Source organism: Plecotus auritus (genome assembly GCF_963455305.1).
Source record: "Plecotus auritus genome assembly, chromosome: X".
Taxonomy (NCBI): Eukaryota; Metazoa; Chordata; class Mammalia; order Chiroptera; family Vespertilionidae; genus Plecotus; species Plecotus auritus.
The window spans coordinates 16,633,518-16,660,121 of NC_137784.1; the positions used below are offsets into that span (position 1 = coordinate 16,633,518).

The 26,604-nt window shown below is 44.0% G+C and overlaps 1 protein-coding gene and 1 pseudogene across 5 annotated transcripts in view; both read right to left on the reverse strand.

Moving 5' to 3' along the window:
* Positions 1 to 881: 881 nt before the first annotated feature.
* LOC308239514 (chromobox protein homolog 1-like) lies at positions 882 to 23,857 on the reverse strand (annotated as a pseudogene). Its single transcript has 2 exons — positions 23,810 to 23,857; positions 882 to 10,532 (listed from the first exon to the last, which is right to left on the reverse strand). The product of its transcript is annotated as a chromobox protein homolog 1-like (transcript).
* Positions 22,460 to 26,604, reverse strand: part of PCYT1B (phosphate cytidylyltransferase 1B, choline) — a 93,747-nt gene continuing 89,602 nt past the window's right edge. For all 4 annotated transcript variants that reach the window (XM_080651936.1, XM_080651938.1, XM_080651937.1 and 1 more), the window contains one exon: positions 22,460 to 26,141. In XM_080651936.1, coding sequence (XP_080508062.1) covers positions 25,929 to 26,141 — 213 coding nt within the window. In that variant the 3' untranslated portion in view covers positions 22,460 to 25,928. The remainder of the gene's footprint in view (positions 26,142 to 26,604) is intronic.

Below are 26,604 nucleotides of genomic sequence, written 5' to 3' on the forward strand. Positions count from 1 at the left end.
TAGTAAACAGAAGGACCCAATATCGCTAGCAGGAAGAAGCTTTAATAACTTGATCCACATGGGATTTTTGTTTATTGTTCTTAGTGGGAAGATAACTTTTAACTCAAGTTCCTGTTCCAATGATTAGAGATAGCAGTGCCTTCTGGTTTGAAAGTAAGGGATATGTGACATTTTAATGAATGCAAGATGTTATCAGCCATTGACAGTTATTTATTAGTTAATGAAATATGATAGAATATTTCAAGCAATCACATAATCAGAGTTACCAAGATAAGTATAAACTATTTCTTACTAACAGTTCGCTAATTGAGCTGCCCCACTGAGGGTAGTTACCGTTGTGAGAGCTTTACAATGATACAGGTTTTCTTGCCTGTCTTTTCTTTTTTTTCTTTTTTAATATATTTTATTGTTTTTTTACAGAGAGGAAGGAAGAGGGACAGAGAGTTAGAAACATTGATGAGAGAGAAACATCAATCAGCTGCCTCCTGCACACTCCCTACTGGGGATGTGCCCGCAACCAAGGTACATGCCCTTGACGGGAATCGAACCTGGGACCTTTCAGTCCGCAGGCCAACGCTCTATCCACCAAGCCAAACCGGTTAGGGCTTGCCTGTCTTTTCAATCACCCATTTTATAATTTGGTTCATTAAGAAATAGAAAAGTTAAAGGCCCCATCAGGATTATTTCTGTGATTTATGCATGAGCATTTATTTTTTTTTAATTTAATCTTTATTGTTCAGATTATTACAATTGTTCCTCTTTTTTCCCCCCATAGTTCCCCTCCGCCCGGTTCCCACCCCACCCTCTGCCCTTACCGCCCCCCCACTGTCCTCATCCATAGGTGTACGATTTTTGTCCAGTCTCCTCCCGAACCCCCCACACCCCTTCCCCCCTGAGAATTGTCAGTTCACTCCCTTTCTATGCCCCTGATTCTATTATATTCACCAGTTTATTCTGTTCATCAGATTTTTTATTCACTTGATTTTTAGATTCATTTTATCTTTACCTTTTTCTTCTTCCTCTTCTTAAAGAATACCTTACAGCATTTCATATAATACTGGTTTGGTGGTGATGAACTCCTTTAGCTTTTTCTTATCTGTGAAGCTCTTTATCTGACCTTCAATTTTGAACAATAGCTTTGCTGGGTAGAGTAATCTTGGTTGTAGGTTCTTGCTATTCATCACTTTGAATATTACTTGCCACTCCTGTCGGGCCTGCATAGTTTCTGTTGAGAAATCAGCTGACAATCGTATGGGTGCTCCCTTGTAGGTAACTGACTGTTTTTCTCTTGCTGCTTTTAATATTCTCTCTTTGTCTTTTGCTCTTGGCATTTTAATTATGATGTGTCTTGGTGTGGTCCTCTTTGGATTCCTTTTGTTTGGGGTTCTGTGCGCTTCCTGGACTTGTAAGTCTATTTCTTTAACCAGGTGGGGGAAGTTTTCAGTCATTATTTCTTCAAATAGGTTTTCAGTATCTTGCTCTCTCTCTTCTTCTGGCACCCCCATAATTCTGATGTTGGTACGCTTGAAGTTGTCCCAGAGGCTCCTTACACTGTCTTCAAATTTTTGGATTCTTTTTTTCTTTTTGCTTTTCCAGTTGAGTGTTTTTTGCTTCTTTGTATTTCAAATCTTTGACTTGATTCTTGCATTCCTCTAGTCTGCTATTAGGTCTCTGTATAATATTTTTTATTTCAGTCAGTGTATGTTTAATTTCTAGTTGGTCCCTTTTCATATCCTCGAGGGTCTCGCTAAATTTATCGGCCTTTTCTAGGAAATTCTTTAAAAACTTTATAACTGTGGTTTTGAATTCTATATCCAATCGTTTGTTTTCCCCCATTTCTTTTGTTTGTGATCTGTTTCTTTGTCTCTGCATTTTCGCTGCTTCCCTGAGTTGGTAGAGTAGCTTTGTGTGCTAGGTGTCCTATAGGGCCCAGTGGCTCAGCCTCCCCAGTTACCTGAGGTGGACATTCTTGGTGCACCCCTTTGTGGGCTGTGTGCACAGTCTTGTTGTAGTTAAGTCTTAATTGTTGTTGGTATCACTGGGAGGAATTGACCTCCAGGCCAATTGGCTGTGAGGATCAGCTGTGTCTACGCTGGGAGAACTTCTGTGCTGGAGACACCCTATGGGGCGAGGCTTGAAAAATTGCAAAAACCTCTGTGCTCAGCTTGGATGGGGGTGGAGTCTCAGGATGGAGCAGACAGCCTTGGCTTCCCGTCAGCCCTGCCCTATGAGGTCTCTGGGGCTCAGTGTTCCTCGGTAATCGCTGTAAGCACCTCTGAGAGAAATCCGCCCTCGAGTTTCGCCCGCTGCCAGACAGTCCAGTTTCTCCCCGGATGAGTCTGGTTTCCCAGCATCTCGCCCGGGACTGGAGTTCAGTGCAGTCGGGAGCTTCCTTCTCCCTCCCGCTTTAGAAAGCCAGCCGCACACTCAGCCACCCATGCACTCAGCCGCCCGTTCTCTCCACGCGCGTGTCTCCGTACCTCAGCCTTTTGCAGCTCCTCTGAGTCTCAGTGTGCTTTTCTCTTCCCTTCCAGTTGTAGAATTTCCACTCAGCCAGCCTTCCTGTGGTTCTGGATGGTGTCCATTTTGTCTTTTAGTTGTAGTTTTGATATTGTTGTGTGAGGCAGCAGTTTAGGTGTTTACCTATGCCGCCATCTTGGTTTCTCTTATTCGTGCATGAGCATTTAGATGGTTTGTAGGACTGGGGCCTACTGCAGGAGCACACAGGTAATGTTTCAAAAGAGCAGTGGCAGTGGGGTTATTTGGCCTGTTTGTGGGACCTCCTTTCCTCGGTGGCCAGCGTGTTCTACTTGGCTAACTGTTCTCACCTTCAGGGCTGAGCATGATGACCAAAGAGTGTGAATGACAGCCTGGCTGCCTTTAGTTGGGGACTAATCAAACTACACTCTATGCAGTGCTTTCCCCTAATGTCAGAGCAGTTGCCCTGGTTCTGTCCTTGTGTGAAATGGAGACTTCAATACATGCCCACATGTAAGGGACAAAGGAAGTTGAAGTGGTAGTCAGAGGAGTGATGTCAAGGAAAGTCATGTTCACTCCTCCATTTAAATAATAGTGAGCATCTATGGTATGCTAGCAACTGCACTAAGTGCCGGGCATGTGGCAGTGATCAAAGCAGATAGAAGTCCCTCAGGGAGCTCATGTTCTAGTAGAGGAGACAGACAAGGCATAACACAAAAGAAGTTTCTAGTATACTTGGGAGACAAGTGCTATGGAGAAAAATAAAGGGGGTGAGTGGAGGATACCAACTCTGTAAATATTTTCATTGTAGACAGAAGTGTTCCTGAATTCTTTCACCTTTGTATCTTTTTATTTTTTTATCCTCACCTGAGGATATGTTTTTTTTAAATTGATTTTGAGAGAGCAAGGAAAGGAGAAAGAGGAACATCAGTGTGAGAGAGAAACATTAATAGGTTGCCTCCTGTACGTGTCCCGACCAGGGATTGAACCTACAATCTTTGGGTGTACAGGACCATGCTCCAACCAACTGAGCCACCATCTACGGCACCTTTGTATCTTTTTAAATACATTTTTATTGATTTCAGAGAGGGAGAGAGATAGAAACAACTTTGGTAACTTATCATCTGGCTTAGTCCTTTGTTGGGAACAGCATTAAGCTCAGGCTGGGAACACCTTGGCTTGTAAGTTTTAGGCACTCACAGCTTTTTTATTTTTTCTTTGCAAACTTGATGCTTTGTTTAATAATTAATGAATAGTTAAAATTATACCTAAATATTTGAAAAAAAAAACATAATTTTGTTTCAATTACAGTTGACAAACAATATTATATTAGTTTCAGGTGCATAATCCAGTTATTGGACCTTATATAACCTATTAAGTAGTCACTGTGATAAATCTAGTACCCATCTGGCACTATACACAGTTATTACATTATTATTGACTATAGTATTCCCTATGCTGTACTTTACATCCCTTTGACCATTTTGTAACTACCAATTTGTACTTCTAAATTCCTTCACCTTTTCACCTAGCCCCCACACCCCCCATCTTTTAAAATCCCAGTCCCCCAACTCTCTCCCTTCTAGCAACCACCAGTTCTCGCTCTGTGTCTATCAGTCTCTTTCAATTTTGTTAGTTTATATTGTCCTGTAGATTCACATATAAGTTAAATCATATGATTTATCTTTTTCTGACTTCACTGAGCATAATACCCTCTAGGTCCATCCATGCCAATGGTAAGATTTCATTCTTTTTTATGGCTGCGTAATATTCCATTGTATAAGTGTATCACAGCTCACTTATCTACTCATCTATTGATGGGCACTTAGGTTGCTTCCATATCTGGATATTGTAAATAATGCTGCAATGAACTTAGGGGTGCATATAATCTTTTGAATTAGTGTTTTGGGTTTCTTTGGATATATACCCAGAAGTGGAATTGCTGGGTCATAAGGCAGATCCATCTTTTTAATTTTTTTGAGGTAACTCCATACTGTCTTCCACAGTGGCTGCACCAGTCTGCATTCCCACCAATAGTGCATGAGGGTCCCCTTTTCTCCACATCCTCGCCAGCACTTGTTTGTTGATTTGTTGATGATAGCCATTCTGACAGGTGTGAGGTGATAGCTCATTGTGGTTTTAACTTGCATCTCTCTGATGATTAGTGACTTTGAGCATGTTTTCATATGTATCTTGGTGCCGAGAACCAATTCCAGCATGTAATAATTACAAGAGTTTCATCAAAAGGTTAATGAAGCTTGGGTGGCTCAACAAGGGTGAGCCACATATGTAGTTTACCTGTTGGAATTGGCTAAACGGCACTTCCCCCAAACCTAAATAGGATAATAGTTTGCTGCCAGACAGCTCAGGGCATTTTATTGCCTCCTGTTGGCCAAACACCTGAACAGCTGTAGGCTATTCCCCAAACTAATAATGCTTCCGTATTCTACCCTTTGATACCTTACCCTTTGAAGTGTATTATGTCCACCTTTCCTTAGGACAAATTGTGTGAAATAAAAGCAGGGTCCTGAGTCAAGCAAAGAGTCTTTAGCTCCTTCAACTGAAGAGCCTCTGACCCCCATTGCCTTTCAAAATTATCTTTCGTCTCCGGACTCTTTAACCATCTACGCACAGCCCCTTTCTCCAGAATGCTGAACCCTTTGTAAGGCTGGGAAAAGAACCCCGGCATTATGACGCCTGAACGAGGGACACCAACATCTTGGCCATCTATATGTCCTCTTTGGAGAAGTGTCTATTCAGGTCCGCTGCCCTTTTTAAATTGGATTGGTTGTGTGGGGTTTTTTTTTGGTGCTTAGTATGTGTTCTTTATAAATTTGGGATATTAACCTCTTATCAGATGTATCATTGGTGAATATGTTCTATCATTTAGTAGGTTGTCTCTTTACTTTTTTTGATGGTTTCTTTTGCTGTGCAAAAATTCTTTAGTTTGACAGAGCCCCATTTGTTTATTTCTTCTTTTGTTTCCCTTCTTTGAGGAGATACATCAGAAAAATATTGCTACGAGAAAAGTCTGAGATTTTATTGGTATGTTATCTTCTAGGATTGTTATGGTTTTGAGTCTTACATTTAAGACTTTAATCCATTTTGAGTTTATTCTTGTGTATGGTGTAAGGAGGTGGTCTAGTTTCATTTATTTGCAGGTATCTGTCCAATTTTCCAAGAAATATTTATTGAATAGACTGTCTTTACCCTGCCATATATTCTTGCCTCCTTTGTCAAAAATTAATTGGCCATATAGGCGTTGGTTTATTGCTGGGCTCCCTATTCTGTTCCATTGATCTTATGTGTCTGTTTTTATATCAATACCATGCTGTTTTGTTTACTATGGGCTTATAGTATAGTTTAATATCAGGTAGTGTGTTACCCCAACTTTGGTCTTCTTTCTCAATATTGCTGAGGCTATTAGGTTTTTTTTTTTAATATATATTATTGATTTTTTACAGAGAGAAAGGAATAGAGAGTTAGAAACATCGATGAGAGAGAAACATCGATCAGCTGCCTCCTGCACACTCCCTACTGAGGATGTGCCCGCAACCAAGGTACATGCCCTTGACCATAATCGAACCTGGGACCCTTCAGTCTGCAGGCCGACACTCTGTCCACTGAGCCAAACCGGTTAGGGTGGTATTTTGTTTTGTGGTTGTTTTTCTTTTTTAAATCAAAACTTATGCCACAGACATCTGAGAATCTAGACACTTCATATCAGTGTTTGTTTTTTAATATATTTTTATTGATTTTTTTTACAAGAGGAAGGGAGAGGGATAGAGAGTTAGAAACATCGATGAGAGAGAAACATCGATCAGCTGCCTCCTGCACACCCCCTACTGAGGATGTGCCCACAACCAAGGTACATGCCCTTGCCCAGAATCGAACCTGCAATCCTTCAGTCTGCAGGCCGATGCTCCATCCACCGAGCCAAACTGGTTAGGGCCGTATCAGTGTTTTGAAGTGTTTCATTGATACCTTAGTGTTTCAAAACCGTGGCATGATTTAATTTCAAGTCACCAATTTTGTTTTTACCAGCATCAGAAAGTTATGGCTACACTGCCAATGTCTGGTCGGCTTAATTTGACTTAAGAGTTTAATATGACTTAACATTAAAAACTCACACTACCCTGAAATATATAATTTTACCCATACGGTGACATTCAACATTCAAGTGCCAGGGTTTTTATACCCTTTGGGTCAAGTTTCTTCAAACTTTTAAAGAATCACTTTTAGGCTTATAAAAATAAATATTTGTCAAAATGTTCAATAAACATTACATAAAACTAGCAGCAAAAAATATCTAGAAATCTGTTGTATGCAAATAGTTTTCTTCCCAACCATGGAGGGTTGTTTTTTTTTAGTTGTGTTTTTTTTTGTTTTGTTTTATTTTTAATATGTTTTTATTGTTTTCAGAAAGAGGAAGGGAGAGTGAGAGAGAATCATTGCTTGGCTGCCTCCTTGCACGCTCCCTGCTGGGGACTGAGCCCACAACCCAGGCATGTGCCCTGACTGGGAATCGAACTGGGACCTCCTGGTTCATAGGTTGATGCTTAATCACTGAGCCACGCTGGCCAGGTAGTGCTTTTTATAATAGAACTAGTGGCTCAGTGCACAAATTCGTGCACATTGAAAGGAAATTAATTAGTACAAATATTTTAATATCACTGTTCGCCCTTTCTCTATAATAGAAGTGTCAACCAAATTCATGATCGACAATGACAGATGGAAACACATGTGCGATTGGCACCAGTGAGAGCTTTATATGATTGCACATGCGCAAGTCAACTTAGCCTTTTATAGATATAGAATAAACTTGCTTAATTAGACCTGCTTTCTGATTTAGCTAACCTTTTTCCAGCCCAGTGAAGCACCCCAACTTCTCTTTCAGGTAATTGTCAGCAACACAGCAGTAAATATCAACATGAAGCACATTATTATTGTAGATCATGCAGGGAGAACAAAGGGTAAAATATTTAACTGCAGCAGTGTTTGACTATATTCTGGGCAGTGAGAAAACCTGAAGTCATTTTCAAGGTCCACCATTTCTTCTTTTCAGTGGGGTCAAGTTTCTAAGCTTTCTAAATCTCCATTTTCTGGCTAATGAAAAGAAAATAGGATTCCACCGAGTCTCCTATCTACCTACTGCAGGATTTCTGTGAGGATCAAATGAGACAAGGCACGGGAAAATGCTTCACAGACATTTGGTTACAGTGTAAAGTGTTTCCACCTGTGTTCTTGGAACTCTAAGGAGGCTAGTCACTAGAGAGAAGAAGCCAGGTGTTGCTATGTGATGTCATTACCCGGTACCCACAGCGACCCTGTTTTGGGGCTGGGCTGGGCTATGGGCTGCATTTTGCACCATGGTGTCTCAGCAGCGTTGGCTACAATTTGGTGGGCTGTCACTCCAGGGTGGTGGTGGGGCCTGTGTCCCACTTGGGGGAAGCCAAGTATTGCTTTCTGGGTGCCAGGTCTGTGGTGCCCTTTTTCTGTGTGTCATGGCAGCTCCTGCATTGAGCGTCTGCACCCCAGGTGGTCAGTGTGCGTCATAGCGACTGGTCAGAAGGTGGGAAGGACACTTAGCATATTAGCCTTTTATATATATAGATACCAAATTGAATTTAACAGAAGCATAATACACTCTAGTAAATAGGGACTTCCAACTCGCTATATAACGAACTAAGAAGGAAGTTAAACTGTTGATTTAGCTAGGGGCAAACATTGGTCACTGCCACTGAATCCCATAAATTCATGCTGTTCCACATTTAAAGGGGAAACAGAATAGGGGGGTCTCCCTGCTCTTCCCACTAGAAATGCACTGGAAAGTGGCAAGCCTAGGGCAGTAGAAAGGCTGCTAATGCAAGTTAGAGCTGAAGTAAAAATTCTATTTTCAATGCATTGGGGAAGTGGAAGGGATGTGCATTACATTCACCAGGTTTACATGGAAGACACTTTGATCATAAAACAGCCCAAAGTAAGAATTCATTTGTGGAATGTGGTGAGCATGGTCATGTCCTAATTCTTTCTTGGAGTTTGGAAGTGTCACTAGTCATGTAACTATCTATAGTCAGGGTTAAAAGAGACACTAATGCTGTGCCTTTCTTAGATTCCACAGTGGATCTTGCCCCCAAGATGACTAAAAAGATGGCTCAGTATCAGGAGTAGAGGTAGGGAGGTATTGTCAACTTCAGAAAATGGTTCCATATAAATTTTTGGATTATTCTAATCCTGAAAAATATGCCATTAGCGTTTTAATAGGGATCACGTTGAATCTATAGATTGCTTTTGGTAGCATGGACATTTTAATGTTTTAAATCTTCCTATCTATGAACATGGTATATGCTTCCATTTATTTGTATCTTCCTCAATTTCTTTCTTCAGTGTTGTATAATTTTCTGAGTACAGGTCTTTTACTTCCTTTGTTAAATTTATTCTTAGGTGCTTTATTTCTTTTTGGTACAATTATAAATGGGATTGCTTTCTTAGTTTCCCTTTCTGATAATTCATTATTGGTATATAAAAATGCAACAGACTTCCTGGATATTTATTTTGTATTCTGCTACTTTACTGAATTCATTTATCAGTCTTAGTAGTTTTTTGGTGGAATCTTTAGGGTTCTCTATATACAGTGTTATCTACAAATAATAACAGTTTTACTTCTTCCTTTCCAGTGTGGATTTCTTTTATATCTTTTTGTCTGATTTCTGTGGCCTGGACTTCCAGTACTGTGTTGATTAAGAGTGGTGAAAGTGAACATCCTTTCTTGTTCCTGTTCTTAAGAGGAAGTTTTAGTTTCCCCCATTGAGTATGATGTTGGCTATGGGTTTGTCATATATGGCCTTTATTATGTTGAGGTATGTTCCCTCTAATCCCAATTTGTTCAGAGTTTTATAAATGGGTGCTGAATTTTATCAAGTGTTTTTCCTGTGTTTATTGATGTGATTTTTATCTTTCATTTCATTTATTGATTTGCAGATATTTTTTTAAAATATGTTTTATTGACTTTTTACAGAGAGGAAGAGAGAGGGATAGAGAGTTAGAAACATCGATGAGAGAGAAACATCGATCAGCTGCCTCCTGCACACATCCTACTGTGGATGTGCCCACAACCCAGGTACATGCCCTTGACTGGAATCGAACCTGGGACCTTTCAGTCCGCAGGCCAACGCTCTACCCACTGAGCCAAACCGGTTAGGGCTGATTTGCAGATATTGTACCAGACTTGCATCCCAGGAGTAAATCCTACTTGGTCATGGTGTATAATCTTTTTAATGTATTGCTGGATCCAGCTTGCTACTATTTTGGTGAGGATTTCAGCATCCATGTTTATCAGGGACATTGGCCTGTAATTTTCTTTCTTTGTAGTGTCTTTATCCAGTTTTGGAATTAGGATAATGCTGGTCTTGTAAAATGAGCTTGGGAGTCTTCCTTCCTCTTGAATTTTTTGGAATAGTTTTACGAGGATATGTAATTAGTTCTTTGAATGGTCAGTAAGATTTACCTGTCAGGCATTCACAGCTTTTAAACAGTCTCTCACAGTCCTTATTTAAATCGTCATAGAAGGATATGACAGTCTGAGAGCACTGGACATTAGCCTCCTTGGCTGGTACCAGGTAGGCCTCACCCGAGTTTTTCCATTTCATCAGAAACATTAATTCTCCGTTGGGGTCTATAGCTCCAATAATCCACTCCAGCCCAAACCCCAGGCAAAGCCTTGTGGCTTTTCTGACTGTTCTTTCTTCCTTGGTTTGCTCTCCTCTCCCTTGTCTTCAGAAACAGTCAGCTGTGCGCTGGCTTCCCTCTGATTTGCCTGTCTCATGTGCTGTTTTCTGCGACTGTAAAAACTCAGCACTGAAGTCGGGGCAGTCCAGGTTCTCTTCTGGCTCCCACGTGCTGTCCTCATCTGAGAACCCCTTCCATTCGAGGACTCTACTTTGCCCTTTACCACTCGATGGTTGAGAACTTTTGCGACCACATAGTCCTCTTCCTCCTCTTCGAGCACAGCCTCCACTTGCTTGTCCTGTTTTTTTCCGCATAGTGCCCGCCAGCTATGGGGAAAAGGGCCACGCTACTCGTTCAGCCGGCATGGCTCAGTGGTTGAGCATCGGCCTAGGAACCAGGAGGTTGCGGGCTCGATCTCCAGTGTGGGGCGTGCAGGAGGCAGCTGATCAGTGATTCTCATCATTGATGTTTCTATCTCTCCCTCTCCCTTCCTCTCTGAAATCAATAAAAAATATATTTTTTTCAAAAGGACGATGCTGCTCTCCGTGGCAGTTCCACTCCCTGGGAGGAAACAGTAAAGCCATGGTGGACACTTTCCATTCTCTTGACACCTGCCTGTGTAGTCACCCATGGAAGGTAGAGCTAAGTGATGGAGAAAGATAGGATGCTAGGGCGCCTTTAATCATTCCCGTAGGTAGGGCCAATTTGTCTCCTTTAAATTGGCTTATTTGTATATAAATAAAAGCACCTTAGGACATCACTACTGACAGTCTCAAAAAAAAAAATGTCGGATACAGTTTAGTGCCTACATTAAAAGAAAGCCCACCCCTTTCTTGAATGAATATCCTTGCAGTGTTAATAAATCCCTAACAGTATTTGACTTCCAAACTGTGCCTCCTTTTCCCCCCAGCACTGGGGACTCTGCATGGGCTACAGGGGTCCTCAAACTTTTTAAACAGGGGGCCAGTTCACTGTCCCTCAGACCGTTGGAGGGCCGGACTATAGTTAAAAAAAAACTATGAACAAATTCCTATGCGCACTGTGGGCCCGGGACGAGTCGGCTGCTAAGCAGGACAGGCAGCGGCACCCAGCGGGCCAGATAAATGTCCTCGGCGGGCCGCATGTGGCCCGCGGGCCGTAGTTTGAGGACCCCTGCCGCTATCCCCAGTGAAGTGGTGACTTCAGTGTTGGGGGTGGAATCTGCATGGCTCTTGAAAATGATAAGCATCAGAGGTTGATGTCTGGAGTCCCATGGTTTATCCAGTTTGGACTATTGGGAATATTTTTTGATGGGATTATTAAAATGTTACAGAGATCTGAGTAGCAGATTTGTGATAACACTGAATCCAGGAAGCTCACAGTGAAAAGAGTATGAACTTAACGTGAAAAAACATTTCTCTGTTCTATAAATCTCTCAGTGGCATTTGGATTAATCAAGCATAATTAAATGTAGTTAGATTTTTGTCAGATTGTAGTTCAAAATAATATTCATCTTTGGAGAGGCTAATATATTCTGTAGACATTTTATTAAGCACTTTAGTTAAGCAAACACTAAGAACAAAATCAGCCTCAGGAAGGTTAATTACTAAAAAAGCACAAAATATAGTAGATTGTGTAAATCATTAAAATTTTTGAATCCCATGGCTTGAGCTTTAATGTACGTAGAGAGGTATTTTGGATTTTTTCACATTATATTTTCCAAAAGTAAAGGATTTCAATTACATTTTTTAAGAGTTCTCATCAAGTTTGCATAAGTTTTTCATGTTATAATTCCAAAAGTGAAGAATTACAGTGGTATTCTTTAAATGGCAACTAATCATTTTAGGATTCCACTAGTTTGTTTCCATTGTAAGAACTCTACTTTTATTTCTGTACCTCTAAAGAAGTGATCTTTTAGGAGAAGTATTAGGGGAGAGAATATATATAAAAGAGAGAATGTTTACGAAAGCATCCGTCCGTGCCTGGCCTTTCAAAAAGTGAAATGAAATTTTTAAAGAAAGGTGAAACGTAAGAGTTTAGACTATAATCATAAATCTTTATTTTTAGCAATTTCTTTAAAGGGAAAAGTAAAGAGATCACATTGGTTTTATATGTCTAATTTTTTTGTACTCCAAGAATTACATTTTCATTACCCTTGAATGTCTCAGGAAATAGCCTTTGATAAGAATCCCCGTGGAAATTTCTGAAACTCTCTCATGATGTGTTCAGATTTGATAGTTCTTGTCTATATTTCTTAGTTAGAGCTTCCAAAGGATTGTCACCTCAGGAACACACCATTACCCAAGAAACGTGAGCCTCGCCTTTATCACCACGCAGATTTAATGGACTTGAAGCTGTTTTTGTGAGAAATGACACCCAAATGCCCTTTGTTTAGTAGATATCAGAGATCTTTCTCATGCACATCTGAGATGTTCATAGACAGAAAAACCCTGCAATTCCATTTTCTTTAGTAATTTTGCTGCTTGGCTTTTCAGTGAGGATTCTGTTTTCTATTGGAATTGAATCCTTTTGGGATAATAACATTTCACTTGAAAGAACATTCTATTAAATAATTCTACTTTTGCCAACCTAAAAGTGGTCTGCTAATTTGAATTCTGTATATACCTTTTGCTAATGGGCTAAAACAGCACAAATGTCAAAGGTCATATATACTCTAAGCAATATGGTAGCAAAGCAAAGCAATGTCTGAGTCCAGCACTGGGGCTGGTTTTGCTGCTCCCCGGTCCCCCTTTTGGATTAATGGCAACCTTAGAATGGAATGCATATTACTAACAACTACTTCGTTATTAACTACTCTTTTTGAGAGAAATTAAAAAGACTCTTCACATTCCATTGTAACTCTGTTTTGGCTCTTCATGCTGGGCATCAAAAAGGCAATTACAGAAATTCATTCTGATTGAAAGCCAAAGGCACTGGCCATTTATTTACCCATCCGTGCTCAAGGTAGTGTGATGAGACAAGTTTGGGAAAACAGATGAGTGAAATGCTTATATTGTTTATAATAGATCACAACACCCCTTTCGTAGAAATTCCATTTCCCTTTTGTCATTTGAGCATTTATAACCATGGGAAACCTCAATCTGGACTCTTGAGTAGACAGCCAAGGCAGGGTTGACCTAGGAAATGTCAAGTATTGAATATTTAGGACATATAAGTTGACTTTATGCAGTGTTGGAGGAATCGGGTGAGCATGCCTCTGCCTTTGTTTCTATCGTGTTCCTTGTTACAATGATGCTCTCTGCTGCTGCTGCACCGCACCAGAACGGAATGAAGGCTGCACTCTGATTCAAAACCAGAGCTGTGCTTGAGTCCGTTCTGCACAGCACACCACAGGTTTCAGAAGGATGGAACAGAGCACTTTAGCATCCTGCCTCATCCCGCTCTCTGCAGAATTGTTGCTGTTAGAATCACTTGAGGTTGTGATTGCTGTTTCAGGTTCCTATACACACCACACCATCTATTGCTCTCCGCTCACATCCTCGCAGAGTACACAAGTGGTGGCCACTGAGACATTTCCCAGATTTAGGATACAAGTTGTGAATACCTAAGACATGCTTGAACCAAATACGAAAAGTGAATGCGGAGTAAAACGCACTGTTATAAATATTATCTAGCACTGTGTTTAAATGTAAAGTTACTTGCTTGGCCAATTTTTCATCATAACTCCTTAACACCTCAAAGCAGAGTCTAACCCGGGAAAGATAACGGATTTGACAAGAGAAGAATGCTAACTTATGCGTGAAATACAAGTTCATTACAATGTGTATACCCAGAAGTCCCAATCTGATCTGGTTCGCTCTGTGCATCTGTCAGCTCAGTTACAGTGATGAATGTACGCATGTGTCCAGTGCTCATGAGCTGTCTTATGGTTCGTGAAATGAAGCCTGGCCCCCTTGTGCTTTGTACTGTTTTGTGGCCTGGCTGGCCCACACTGTCATGAATGAAGGATGACTTCGGTTTGAGCTCATTTGTCACTCCCCGTTCTGTGGAGAAAAGTGTTTTGTTGCTGTGATTTGTTGGAAAAACATGACCGGACAAGTGTGCGGCTCAGATAATGTTCCCTGTAAGCTGCAGAGCCATCTGCGATGTGTGTCATAGCCAAACTAGTCCTGGAGCACGTGGACAATTCTGTATCACAATCATCAAACAATAAAATGGTAGTTGTGATTCATTTGTGCTTTGGTGTGGTCTTTTCCTGAGCTCGGGCCAGTCGTCACCTCCCTCTCACCTGTAAGCTTCGCCTTCTACTCGCTCAGTTTCTGAAATTCAATATGTGCACAACAAGCATCTTTGCAAGTTGCTGGGAATGGACTAAGGATACTTAAATTCTTATGACCCATCAAAGGAAAAATAGGTCATTTGGATTCTCTGTAGCAGGGAACATTTTCACCTGTCACTGGGCTGGGTGCTTAACGATACTCTTGTCATTTCTAGACGTTGTTCTCTTTTGGGGGAACTCCTATTGGCAAAATAAAGGAACTGCTCTTCAGGTTAAACTGTCACAGTGGTATTTTTTAAAAATTTGGCCATGGATCGGGGAAAGGGGACCAAATAATATATTGTCCAAGCCAGGACACCTTTGACAGTGAGAAAGAGCACTTTGTGATGTAAACAGATGTAAACCAGACTGTCCTGGACAAGTTGGGTCTGAGAGGCCACGTATGACCTGAAATTCTGGTTACATGCAGATTCCTGAGCTCTGCCTCAGCTCTATGGATGCTGATTCTCTGGGGTGGAGGCCTAGGCATCTATATTTTAACAAATGCCTCAGGGGCATGCTTTTTAAAAGTGTAAGTTGTGCCCTGGCCAGGTAGCTCAGTTGTTTGGAGTATTGTCCTGATACAACAAGGTTGTGGGTCAGGGCACATACAAGAATGAACCAATGAATGCATAAATAAGTGGAACAGCATATCAATGTCTCTCTCGTTCTCTCTCTCTCCCTTTCTTCCTCTCTCTCTCTCTCTCTCAAAAATAAAAATGTAAGTTGTGAGCTGTTGCTATATGGAATATGCAGAAGATAAATTGAAATTTTAAAATTAAAAGGCTATTGGTTCCTTGATCTCTTTTGAGGAACTGGTACCGCACCATTGTGTTATTCTTACTTTGTGTCAATCGGTTATTAGCGTCCATTGTGTTATTCTTTTTTTAAAATATGTTCTTACTGACTTTTTACAGAGAGGAAGGGAGAGGGAGAGAGAGTTAGAAACATCGATGAGAGAGAAACACCAATCAGCTGCCTCCTGCACACCCCCTACTGGGGACGTGCCCGCAACCAATGTACATGCTGGAATTGAACCCGGGACCTTTCAGTCCACGGCCCGACACTACCCACTGAGCCAAACCAGTCAGGGCCATTGTGTTATTCTTTTACTAAACATTCAGTGGTGAGTGGGTGTCCTTTTTATTTATTTAAAAAAAATCTTTATTGTTGAAAGTATTACATATGTCCCCTTTTTCTCCTATTGACCCTTATAGCCCACCCCGCCCCCCACCCCAGGCCTTCACCACCCTATTGTCTTTGTCCATGGGTTAAGCATATATGCATACAAATTCTTTGATCTCTTCTCACCCACCCACCCCTGGGTGTCTTTTTAAAATTTGAGAGCCACATAACTATCTTGTGTATTTATCATTAAAAAAAACAAAATCTGTTTGGCTGGTGTGGCTCAGTTGGTTGAGTGTTGACCCATGAACTGAAAGGTCGCAGGTTCCATTCCCCGTCAGGGCACATGCTGGGGTTGTGGGCTCAATCCCCAGTAGGGGGCGTGCAGGAGGCAGCCAATCAATGTGTCTCTCTCTCCCTCTCACTTCCTCTCTCTGAAATCAATAAAAACATATTTTAAAAATTTTTTTGAGCAAATTTGAGACAAGAAACTTGGGTTTATATGGTTCTTGGGGGTGTGAATGTCAGGAAGTCAACATGTTTGCCTTGCTTCTGCTACCAGCTAGCTGTTAACTATGCCTTAGTTTCCTCATCGATAAAATGAGGGAGTTGACCACGTGGTTTCGAGGTTCTTTCCAGGTCTGATGTTCTAAAGCATTCTTAAGGCACTTTCTCTCTGGAGCGTGCCTGCACCTTTCCCTTCCCCTCGCCCTCCCCCCAGGCACGATGTCTTTGCCTTTCTCTCTCCTAAACTCCAAGGGCCCTTCTTTTGCTTCTGTAATTTATTTACTGAGCCCACACAGCCCAGCTGGCTCACCTTTTCTACTTCTGTGACTTTCTAAAGAAACTTTCTCCTATAATTGAAAAAAATAAAACCTATAATGGAAAGCAATTACTAATCAACTGCTTTCATGTAGTGATACGTTTTGCCCAAAGAATACAAAATCAGTGACTCTGAAAAGTGACACTGCTTTAGCCCTGGCCAGTGTTGCTCAGTGGTTAGTGGGTCGGCCCACACCCCAAAGGATCAGGGTTCAATTCTTGGTCAAGGGCACATACCTGGGTTGCAGGTTCAATCCCTGGCCCTGGTTGGGGCATGTGTGGGAGACAACCAATATGTGTCTCCCACAACAATGTTTCTCTCTCTCTCTCTCTCTCTCTCTCTCTCTCTTTCCCCCTCTCCCCCCGCTTTCATTCTCTCTGAAAATTAATGGGAAAAATGTCCTTGGGTGAGGATTAAAAAAAGTGACACTGGTTTTAGTTAGAATTTTAAAATTATCCATCTGTAACCAAAAGTCAGTGCTGTGCTAAAAAAGCATTCACAACTGGGCAACAGCATTCTTTTTTTTAAAAAATATATTTTATTGATATTTTTACAGAGAGGAAGGGAGAGGGATAGAGAGCTAGAAACATCGATGAGAGAGAAACATCGATCAGCTGCCTCCTGCACACCTCCCACTGGGGATGTGCACGCAACCAAGGTACATGCCCTTGACCGGAATCGAACCTGGGACCCTTCAGTCCGCAGGCCGACGCTCTGTCCACTGAGCCAAACCGGTTTCGGCACAACTGGGCAACAGCATTCTTGTAGCAGCTACTCCTGCCCTGTTTTGAAATTCATTAAGTACAGTTTAGACTCACAAACGGACGCTCCAACTCAAGAGTCTATGGTTCCACGAAGCTGCCACAGAGCATTGACTGTAGTGGACATTTTTACTTCCGTGTCCTTCATTTCTAATTCTTCCCAATGTCTTAACAAAGGCGTGTCTACAAATGGTTATCTGCTGGCACTCAGCTGTCCGCCTCATCATTCCACATAGATGTGCTCTTTGATCACAAGAGTAAGTCACGAGGCATCATGTAGGAGATGTTGCCTCTAGGAAGGGTTTCAATAGACCATCGTCCACCTCTAGAACTCTGATGATGAGGATGTTATCTGTGCTACACAATATGGTCGTGACTAGCCACCTGAACAGTTAAACATGTGGCTAGTTCAACTGAGGACCTGATTTTTAATGTGTTTTAAAATTTTTTAAAGATATATTTTTTAGAGGGAGTGATAGAAACATCAGTGATGAGAAAGAACCATTGATTTCCTGCCTCCTGCACGCCCCACACCGGGGATTGAGCCCGCAACCCAGGCATGTGCCTTGACCAGTAATCGAACCGTGATCTGGTTCATAGGTCAACACTAAACCACTGAGCCACACTGGCCGGGCAATTTAGTGTATTGATTTAAATTTAAATAGCCACCTGGGGCTAACGGTTGCCATATTGGGCAGTGAGGCTATACACAGCTATTACATACTGTTGAAGCTTTTTACATTAACATTGAGCATCCATTTTCACCTGTCACTGAGCTGGGTACTTAATAGTACCCTTGTCATTTCTAGATTTTATTCTTCAGTGACTCCTTTTGCCCTCTGCCCATTGATGACACATCAACATAATAGTCTCTTTTGGAATAAGAAAATAATGAAATGATATTTAGACCTTTTTCTGCCATCGCTGCATGGCATATCAATTCTTACCTTTGCTGGAAAAGGCATTGATCATCAACCTCTTTGAATCCAGTTCTCTCAGAGGCACACTTTGTTCCGTGAGTTGAAATATTAACTACAGCCCAGAGGGTCTCAACCCAGCCACGTTGGAATCTCCCAGGCCAGGGCTCCATTTCAGATTCGTTCCATCAGACTGTCTCTGTGAAGCCTTTTTTTTTTTTAAGAGTTCCCTAGGAGCATCTAACGTGTGACAGGATTGAAAACCACTGATCAAGTCTAAACCTAGGGACCAGCTAAAGAATAGCTAGAATGCTGGCAGCAGGAAACGCTGTCTTCTTGGCACAGAGCAGACCTACGATCCCTGCCACCTTATTGATGTTCTGTTTAACAGCTCATTGGAAAGCACTTAAAAGTGAGAAGAGGCCTTGTTTCGATGTGGATTTGGGGCAACCAAGCAGCCTTGCTGTTTCCTTCTGTGCATGAAACTCTAAGCTAAGCTGATGCTGCTCGTGTCGTTTGCTGGCATTCCTGTCCAAACAGAATCCGCTAGTCCTCAAACAAAATAAACATGTCAATGCTTTCAGCAGTGGTGATGGATGCAGCTTTCCACAGTTCCTTAGTAACCACTAAATACAATAGTGTAATTATTTCTGATGTTAAAGATGATTGTTGTCAGCTTAGCAGTCATTGGAACAGAACTTCCTATATGAAAACTGCTCTCTTCCTGGGCCTTCAATTGGTAACAAAATGGCAGTTAGTGAGGGCAAACAATGCCCCGTTATTCGGGTGAGAGAGGCCCGTCAGACACCCTACAATCAAAGAACCTAGGATGAGACATTGAGTGACCGTCTCGTCCATAAAACAGCTCTGTCCAAATGGGAGAGTTTCAACTATTGCAGGCAAAGCCCCACACCCGTTTGTAAGGCCGTAAAGGAAGGTGTGTGCTGATGCCTCAGAACTTCGGTAGCTCCCCCAGAGCCTTATTGTTCATAGGCCTGGCTAAGGGGTGGCATCGTCAGTCTCCTCCAGTCAGCATTCTCAGTGAGTGGTTTCTAATAGAAAATCTACTTTTAAAAATCTGCTTTTCTGCCCTACCTGGTTTGGCTCAGTGGATAGAGCGACGGCCTGTGGACTGAAAAGTCCCGGTTCAATTCCCGTCAAGGGCACATGCCTGGGCTGCAGGCTCAATCTCCAGTAGGGGGTGTGCAGGAGGCAGCTGATCAATGATTCTTTCTCATCATTGATGTTTCTATCTCTCTTCCTCTCCCTTCCTCTGTGAAATCAATAAAATTTTAAAAAATAAAAATCTTTTCCGAATTTCTCCCTAATCAAAGGCTGGTTAGCTACCCTTTCACTTCTTGTCTTCTTGGTGTCGCCAAATATGAATTGGGCATATGTACAGAGAACTGGGGGAGGGAAGGTCCTAAACTTCCTTCTCTCCCAGCCATGGTTCTGTGATCATGAGTTAAGGATACAACACTTCCTGTCCTCATGGATCAATTCACATGTTCATTTGAGTCAGACATCTGTTACACCTATTCTGTGCTTCTCTTAAGACTCGAGAGAAACATTCAGGCAGATTCATCACAATGTAGGAATACTTCAACGGAAAACATGAATCTCTGTGTCTGCGTGAGGGTTACTGTTCCTCAGCTCTGTCAGGACCTGGGAAAAGGCTCAAGGGGTTATGACCAGTGTCTTCAAGTCATCACATGGCACACAGAGTAATGTCCCTCCCCCCAAGATGTCCCTATCCTAATCCTCAGAACCTGGGAATATGTTGTATTACATGGCAAGAAGGAATTAATGTTGCTGATGAACTTAAAATAGGGATAGGTTCCTGAGTTATCCAGGTGGGCCCAATAGAATTACAGGGGTCCTTAGAGGAGAGAGGCAGAAGTGCCACAGTAATGTGATGTGAGAAATACTGTTCCGGCCATTGCTGGTTCTGAAAATGGAAGGGGCCATGAGCCAAGAATTGCAGGCGGCTTCTAGAAGCTGGAAAATGCAAGAAAATCCCCTAGAGCAGTGGTCGGCAAACGGCAGCTTGCGAGCCACATGCGGCTCGCGAGCCGCGGTTTGCCGACCACTGCCCTAGAGCCTTCATACAGGGATGCAGCCCTGCCAACACCTTCATTTTAGCCCAGTAAAGCGCCATTTTGGACTTCTGGCCTGCAGAACTTTGAAATAATAAATCTGTATTGTTTAAGCCACTAAATTTGTTACAGCAATAAGAAACTAATACACACCTATTGAACATCTTTCATCTGTCCTTAATTCCTGATAGGGAAACAAGTAGAAAAAGAAAAAAAACGCCTCAGTTGTGTTAGTTGATTTGTGGTTAGGCTAGTAAATGCTATCTTGCCAACATCTGTCCAGTGGAACAGGATTCCAGACAAGAAAAACTGGTTATATCCTCAAGTTACCGAATGAGACAGGTCCTGCCACATGCATAGCAGATAACAGGTTTTCTTTGAACTTGGAAATTTTACAGTGACAAGTTCATAACCAGTTGAAAGGGTCCCTGTGGAAAGGGTAAGTATCCCAATTCTTTCGGGTATGGATTCATTCATTCTTTGAAAATGGAAGGTTACCTATCAAATATTTTAGGTCTAAATGGTGCTTTTAGTAATATGGTACAGCAATCGTGCCAATCAATTCCTTTCCCCACCCCCAAGAAAGATAATGAAGGTAAGGAGATTAAATATTGCTTGGAGGAGACAATACAAGCCAGCCCTCATTTGGTCAACGCAGCTGATATTCAGCTAATGTGGTGGGTTTTCTAGAATATAAATGATGGCAGTACATGAAGGCCTAAAGTATAGATCAATTAGTGCCTACAGATATTTATGCCTTTAATAATATTTTTCAATTTTACTGATCATTTCTTGGCTTTTACTTGATGGTTTCTTTTTTTAAAATTTATTTTATTTTATTTTAAATTTATATTTTATTGATGTTTTACAGAGAGGAAGGGAGAGGGATAGAGAGTTAGAAACATCGATAAGAGAGAAACATCGATCAGCTGCCTCCTGCACACCCCCTAATGGGGATGTGCCTGCAACCAAGGTACATGCCCTTGACCGGAATCGAACCTGGGATCCTACAGTCCGCAGGCCGTCGCTCTATCCACTGAGCCAAACCGGTCAGGGCAGCAAAAGAACTGATTATTTTGCCCTTGAAAACATCTCTGAGGTATCATAAAGGTTGAGAACAAACCTGTCACTGTGACTCTAAATACAACTTGTCAAGAATGTTTTTGATCTGTGTAGCAGAGCCAAGTAATATGGTCTGTGAATAACAGGTGGTGTCTTCTTAAATGAATTCCTTTGCTGACTACAGGCCTGGCTTTGTTGCTTCTAAAGCAGGGGTGGGGAACCTTTTTTTTTCTTTTTTCTGCCAAGGGCCATTGGGATATTTATAACATCATTCTCGGGCCATACAAAATTATCAACTTAAAAATGAGCCTGCTCTATTCGGTCAAACATTTCATTAACTCACCCCTAATGCCTTGGCAGGGCCAGGCCAAATGATTTCGCGGGCCTTATCCTGCCAGTGGGCCGGACGTTCCCCACCCCTGCTCCAGAGTCTGGGTTAATGTTAAAACTGTTGTTACTCCAAAAAGCTAGACCTCACCAGATGGAGTTAATTTGGCTAGCGGAGGGTCTGAGCGCAATTCTCAGAACATGGGCGGGGGTGTGTGGGGGAGGGGGGATGGGGGAGGGATCTGCCTTAATTGTTGACATTTGGGATCCTGATTTAGTGCCTCCACCCCCATCTTTCAGCTTCCAGCTGATCAAATGAGCTTTTTCCCAAAGCTGGAAAAGTGGTTGAAATGGCCACGCCCCCACGTTTCCGAGCAGGTTAAAAGCATTCATGCCATCAGGTGGAAGAAAGGTGGGTGGAGCCTGGGATTCTGGATCATCTGAGGCGTGAAACCGGCCATGGATGTTATCAGTTGTGAAGGCCTCAGGCGACCTCTCCAGCACCCCACTCCGTGAGAGGTAAGCACTTTCTCAGGGTCACTCAGTGACCCCCTCATAGCTGGAGAAGCCTCGGGACAATGCAGGCTGCCTCCTCAGTTTAGAGACCTTTCCAGGCAAAGGAGACTTCAGAAACCATTCCCTCCAACCCCTCATTCTACAAAAGCAGACACTGAGGTCAGAGAAGTGAAGTGGTTTGGCCAAGGTCACCAAGCAAGTTGGCAGGGGAGCCCACAAGCCCAAGTCCCAACCTGGGGTCCCCACACACTCGCCCCCAGGCGGGTCTGTTCATAACTAGCGTTGAAGTCAGGTGCGGGCAACTCTGCCCAGTGCTGCCCAGCACAGAGGCCCGGGTTTTTGCACACTTTTGAGAAATAAGCAAAAATGCAATTCTGTATCCCTTTATTTAGAAACAGGTGAGAAATGCTGTGTTCCGTTTGGGAGCGGGAGTGGGTTGGGAGCGGGAGCGAAAGGGTTGGGGTAGGTTTGAGGGCTGATTCCAGTAGTTTGCATTATTCAGCACCAGAGCAGATGCTTGGGCATAAGGTCGGCCTTGAACCCACGTAGTCATCGTCATCTTGTCTAATATGTACAGCATCGTCTCAGGTATGTATGCTCCTTATGGCTTTGTCCCGGAACACATCGCAGTGACACAACACAAATCTCCAGTCTCAAGAGGAGAAGGTGCAAACGCTTGATGAGCTTATGGCCAAGACTGGTGCCAAGCAGGTGCCCGAGGCACAGGAGTGCCTCTGCTCTGTTGGGGCTCATCTGACTCAGCCGAGTCTGCTTCCCCATCTTGTGTCTTGCCCTGGGGTTCGGCTGGGTGCGCAAAGGAGGCCCGAAGATGGAGAAAAAGCAAATCCGTGCCCTTTCTGTCCCTCCCTCCAGGGATGGGTGGGCTGCCAGGGACTACGGCCTAAGGCGTGAAGCAAGATTGCAAGCCCGCAGCTGTGTCTCTTCCCCACCGAGCAGGCCAGAAGGTAGCACTTCAGTTTCGGGGTCATTCTTCTTGAGGTTGATTCCCTTTACCTTTGTAAGGCCCTGGTACATGGGAGCTGGCTTTCCACAGACAGACATTCGCTGTGACCCCGACATTACAAACCCCCTGTGTGTTTAGCTGGTGGAAGGGTGGACATCTGATTTCAGGGTTCCCAGCAGGAGGGTGTAGTGGCTAATGGAGAAGTCCTGAAATGGGGAGGCAAGGGGGCTGGGGGATCCACACCCGCCATGGGTACCCGCTGACTTTGGGTGTCCATGAAAGAAAGCCTACTTTTTCCACCTGTTGTGGGGGTGGGGGGGTGTAACACTTGACAGTGAGTGGAGAGCAACTACTCTCCCATCCTTACCCTCCTTCATGGAACCTGTCCCCTTCCACAACCCCAAGTGGTGTGTTCTTGTCCTCAGTCTGAAGCATCCTTCCCTTTCTGGAGCAAAAGAATCCTTCCTTGCTTTTGGTCATTTCTGCTGACCTCCCCAAGCTCGCATCATGCTTTGTACCTCCCTCACTGCAGCCTCCGCTCACTGTTGGCCATTGCTGTTGACTGCCTGGCCCAAACACAACAGCCCCTTCTCGTCCTGGGAAGGGGGAGAGGCTGAGAGAAACTGATGGCCACAAAGCATCAAATGTTAGATTTCATAATCCCCCCTCCCCCCTCCCTTCTCAGTAGTCTTGTCACCTTAGGAGGTGGTGTTAGCGGTCAGGAGAGGGACAATAGTTGAGATTTAGAACCCACTTGCGGGTCATTTTGGCCCATCTCTGGAATATCTCGAGCATGGGGCATTTCCCGTAGTTGGCAGCTATGATGGCACTGAATCTGAGTCACATAAGTGGCACCTGTCAGTCGGGGATATGAGGCCTGCAAACTTCTAATCAGCCCGATACATCAACCCTACACTACGTGCTCCAGAGCAGGATTCGGGTAAAAGTGGTCTCTCTGCCCTGGGCTCGCTCCAGGCACCTCTTTTCGCTTCCCTTGTTTCTCACCACCTCGTCTCGCCTAGCTGGTCTTCCCTTCCCGGCTGTGAGCATCGCCCAACTGAAGCAGTAGGCACACGTGCCCAGTTTGCCCTGAGTGCATCGCTGAAGAGAGACACCTACTCGGTCTCCAGGCCTTGACTGCAAAATGGAAGTGTCTTCCCCCAGGCCAGGTTCCTGACAGCTCTGTCCCACAGAGTGCTTGACAGAGTTCTTGGGGAAATGCCAAGAACAAGGAGGTTTCAAGCCAGCTTAGCGTCATGGCAAGCAGGGAGGTAGTTCAACCCCAACACAAAGGGGAAGGACATCCACCTTCCTTCACTGGTTGCCCCACTTGTCACCCAGAAGGCCGGTCCCTAAGGCCTCTGAAGGAGAGGTGTTTCTGTCACAACATGCTGGGCTCTGCCTGCAAGTTGCTGGTTCAGGCCTGTGTCTCTGGCTTTCCTGGGACAGCCAGGCAATGCCTCTTCTACCCCAGCATGCAGTTCTACACCTGGACTCTACCTGCTCACTTCCTCCCTGTGACGCGGGGACAGTGACTTCAAATAACTCAGCAGGAATGCTTAGGGCTGGCATCCCATTTGGCAAACCTAGGGCCAGGGGTAAGTACAATACTCCCTAGACCACTGAGAGGCTGGGGTCAGAACTCAGGTTCCCACGGTGCTCTGTGAAACTCTTGCAGAGCCTCCCTTCACTCCACACTCTGTCTGATGGGAGGCCACGAGAACAACATACGAATTTCCTGGTTGGTCCCAGGCATTTCTATAGGAATCCAGGATGAACTTTTGTCAAAGTGCCCAAGTGCCAAGGGAAGCAGGTAGTCCTGGAGACCAAGGGTTTCCCCGGGGTTGTGAGAGTGAGAGCAGGAGAGGAGTCTGTTTTCGGGTTGTATATGGTCTGTACCCTGGATGGCATGTTAGAGAACAGACACGTGCAGGTAGCACCCCCTATTGGTATACTATGTAGTTTGGTTCATCAAACTGTTACTTGAGGTCTATGAAACTGTGAACTGGTCAGAAATGGGGGAAAGCCATTCCATGAGAGCATCCTTTAAGGAGAAGCTTCAGGAGATTTACCATCTGCTAACCCTGGGGCCGAGGCAGAGCAGCTTCACTGGCCCTTCCTAGCCAGGATGTTGTTCTTTATTGCATTCCCCACAGCTGAAGGTAAACGGGGAAACACAATGAAGTCCAACCAATGGTGAAAAAGTGCCACCAGGAGCACATCAGGCCTTCCGTGGCGCTCTCCTTGTCAAAACGGTCCCTTGAATAAGAAATCAAGGGTCACGGTAGGTTGGCCTTTGATATATCTGGCCTAGAGCAAGCCTTTGGGTGTGCGCGCCACGTTTCTGGGACTGGAAAGAACGGATGCATTGCAACGCTGGGTCTCAGTGGCTGAACTGAGAAGGTTGGCATTTGCCTTGGACGCAACTGTCTCTATTGGGGACAGGTGAATTCCGGCAGAGCTTGGGTGGCAGGGGGCAACGTGCAGGGCCCTTAGGAACCGGAAGTAGCGGATTGAGGGAACAGCCGCTTCCACACGTGGTGTACTTGGTGGGGGTAGGTGTAAAGACCAAAGCAGGACGCACCCCACTGGATGCAAGTCTCCTGGGGTGCTCTGCATCTTCCCTTAGCAAGGTTAAAGTACAGTGATTCTACATGATGCTAATGAAGTTTATAGGAACTGGAAACCTCCATGCAGGGCCCAGGTGTTGGGCTGAGTGGAGACTGAAGTCTCAAGACATTCCCAGGGTCTCCCTGCTGAGCTGCAGCTTCTGCGCCTCTTATCCTTCAAACACCCACCACCCAGGCGTCCCCAGTGTCCCCGCCCTCCTCCCCAGCCCGTGTGGTGTGGCTCCTATGGTCTGCCAGCCACCTTTACTTCTCATCCTCATCCCCCTCGCTCAGGCTGCTGATGGAGGCTGAGGCAGCTTTGGGTGAGGAGGGAGGTGAGGTTTTGACCGGGAGCCAGGAGAAGGTGGGCGACGGGGAGCGGGAAGGGGACCGGCTCCTGGTGGGGCTGCTCACGGGGCTCTGCTTCGGGGACAGGGCCTGCAGCATGCGGCTACTCCTCTCCTGGAACATCTGCTTCTGGAGAGAAATTAGAGAGAAAGCATCTGTTAGTCACCTGAGATCGCAGCGAAACAGCAAGGAAAGCCCCCCAAACGTCTGCACCCCCACATGGACTTGTACTCCAGTCCATGTTGGCCAAGACTCTCTCTGGGGAGGAGCTGCGTGAAATTGAAGCCCAGGGGGCTGCTGACACATAAGGGCACCACCACTACTGGTTCCCGGCACTCTCCTGCGTGCCCTCTCCTCCATCTACAAAATCTGAGTGTCGGTTATTTGCCAGGCAAACAGCAATGTCCTGGATCCCGGAAGGGTAGCAGGAAAGAAAACCAAGAATCCCTGTCCTCGTGGCTATAAGGAGGCATCACACACCCAAAATCAACATAAGATGAAGGATGTCAGATGGAACCATAGTCTGAGAAAAAGAAATGGACAGAGGAAGGAAATAAAAAAAGAGAGGGATGTGAGCATGAGGACAAGTGGG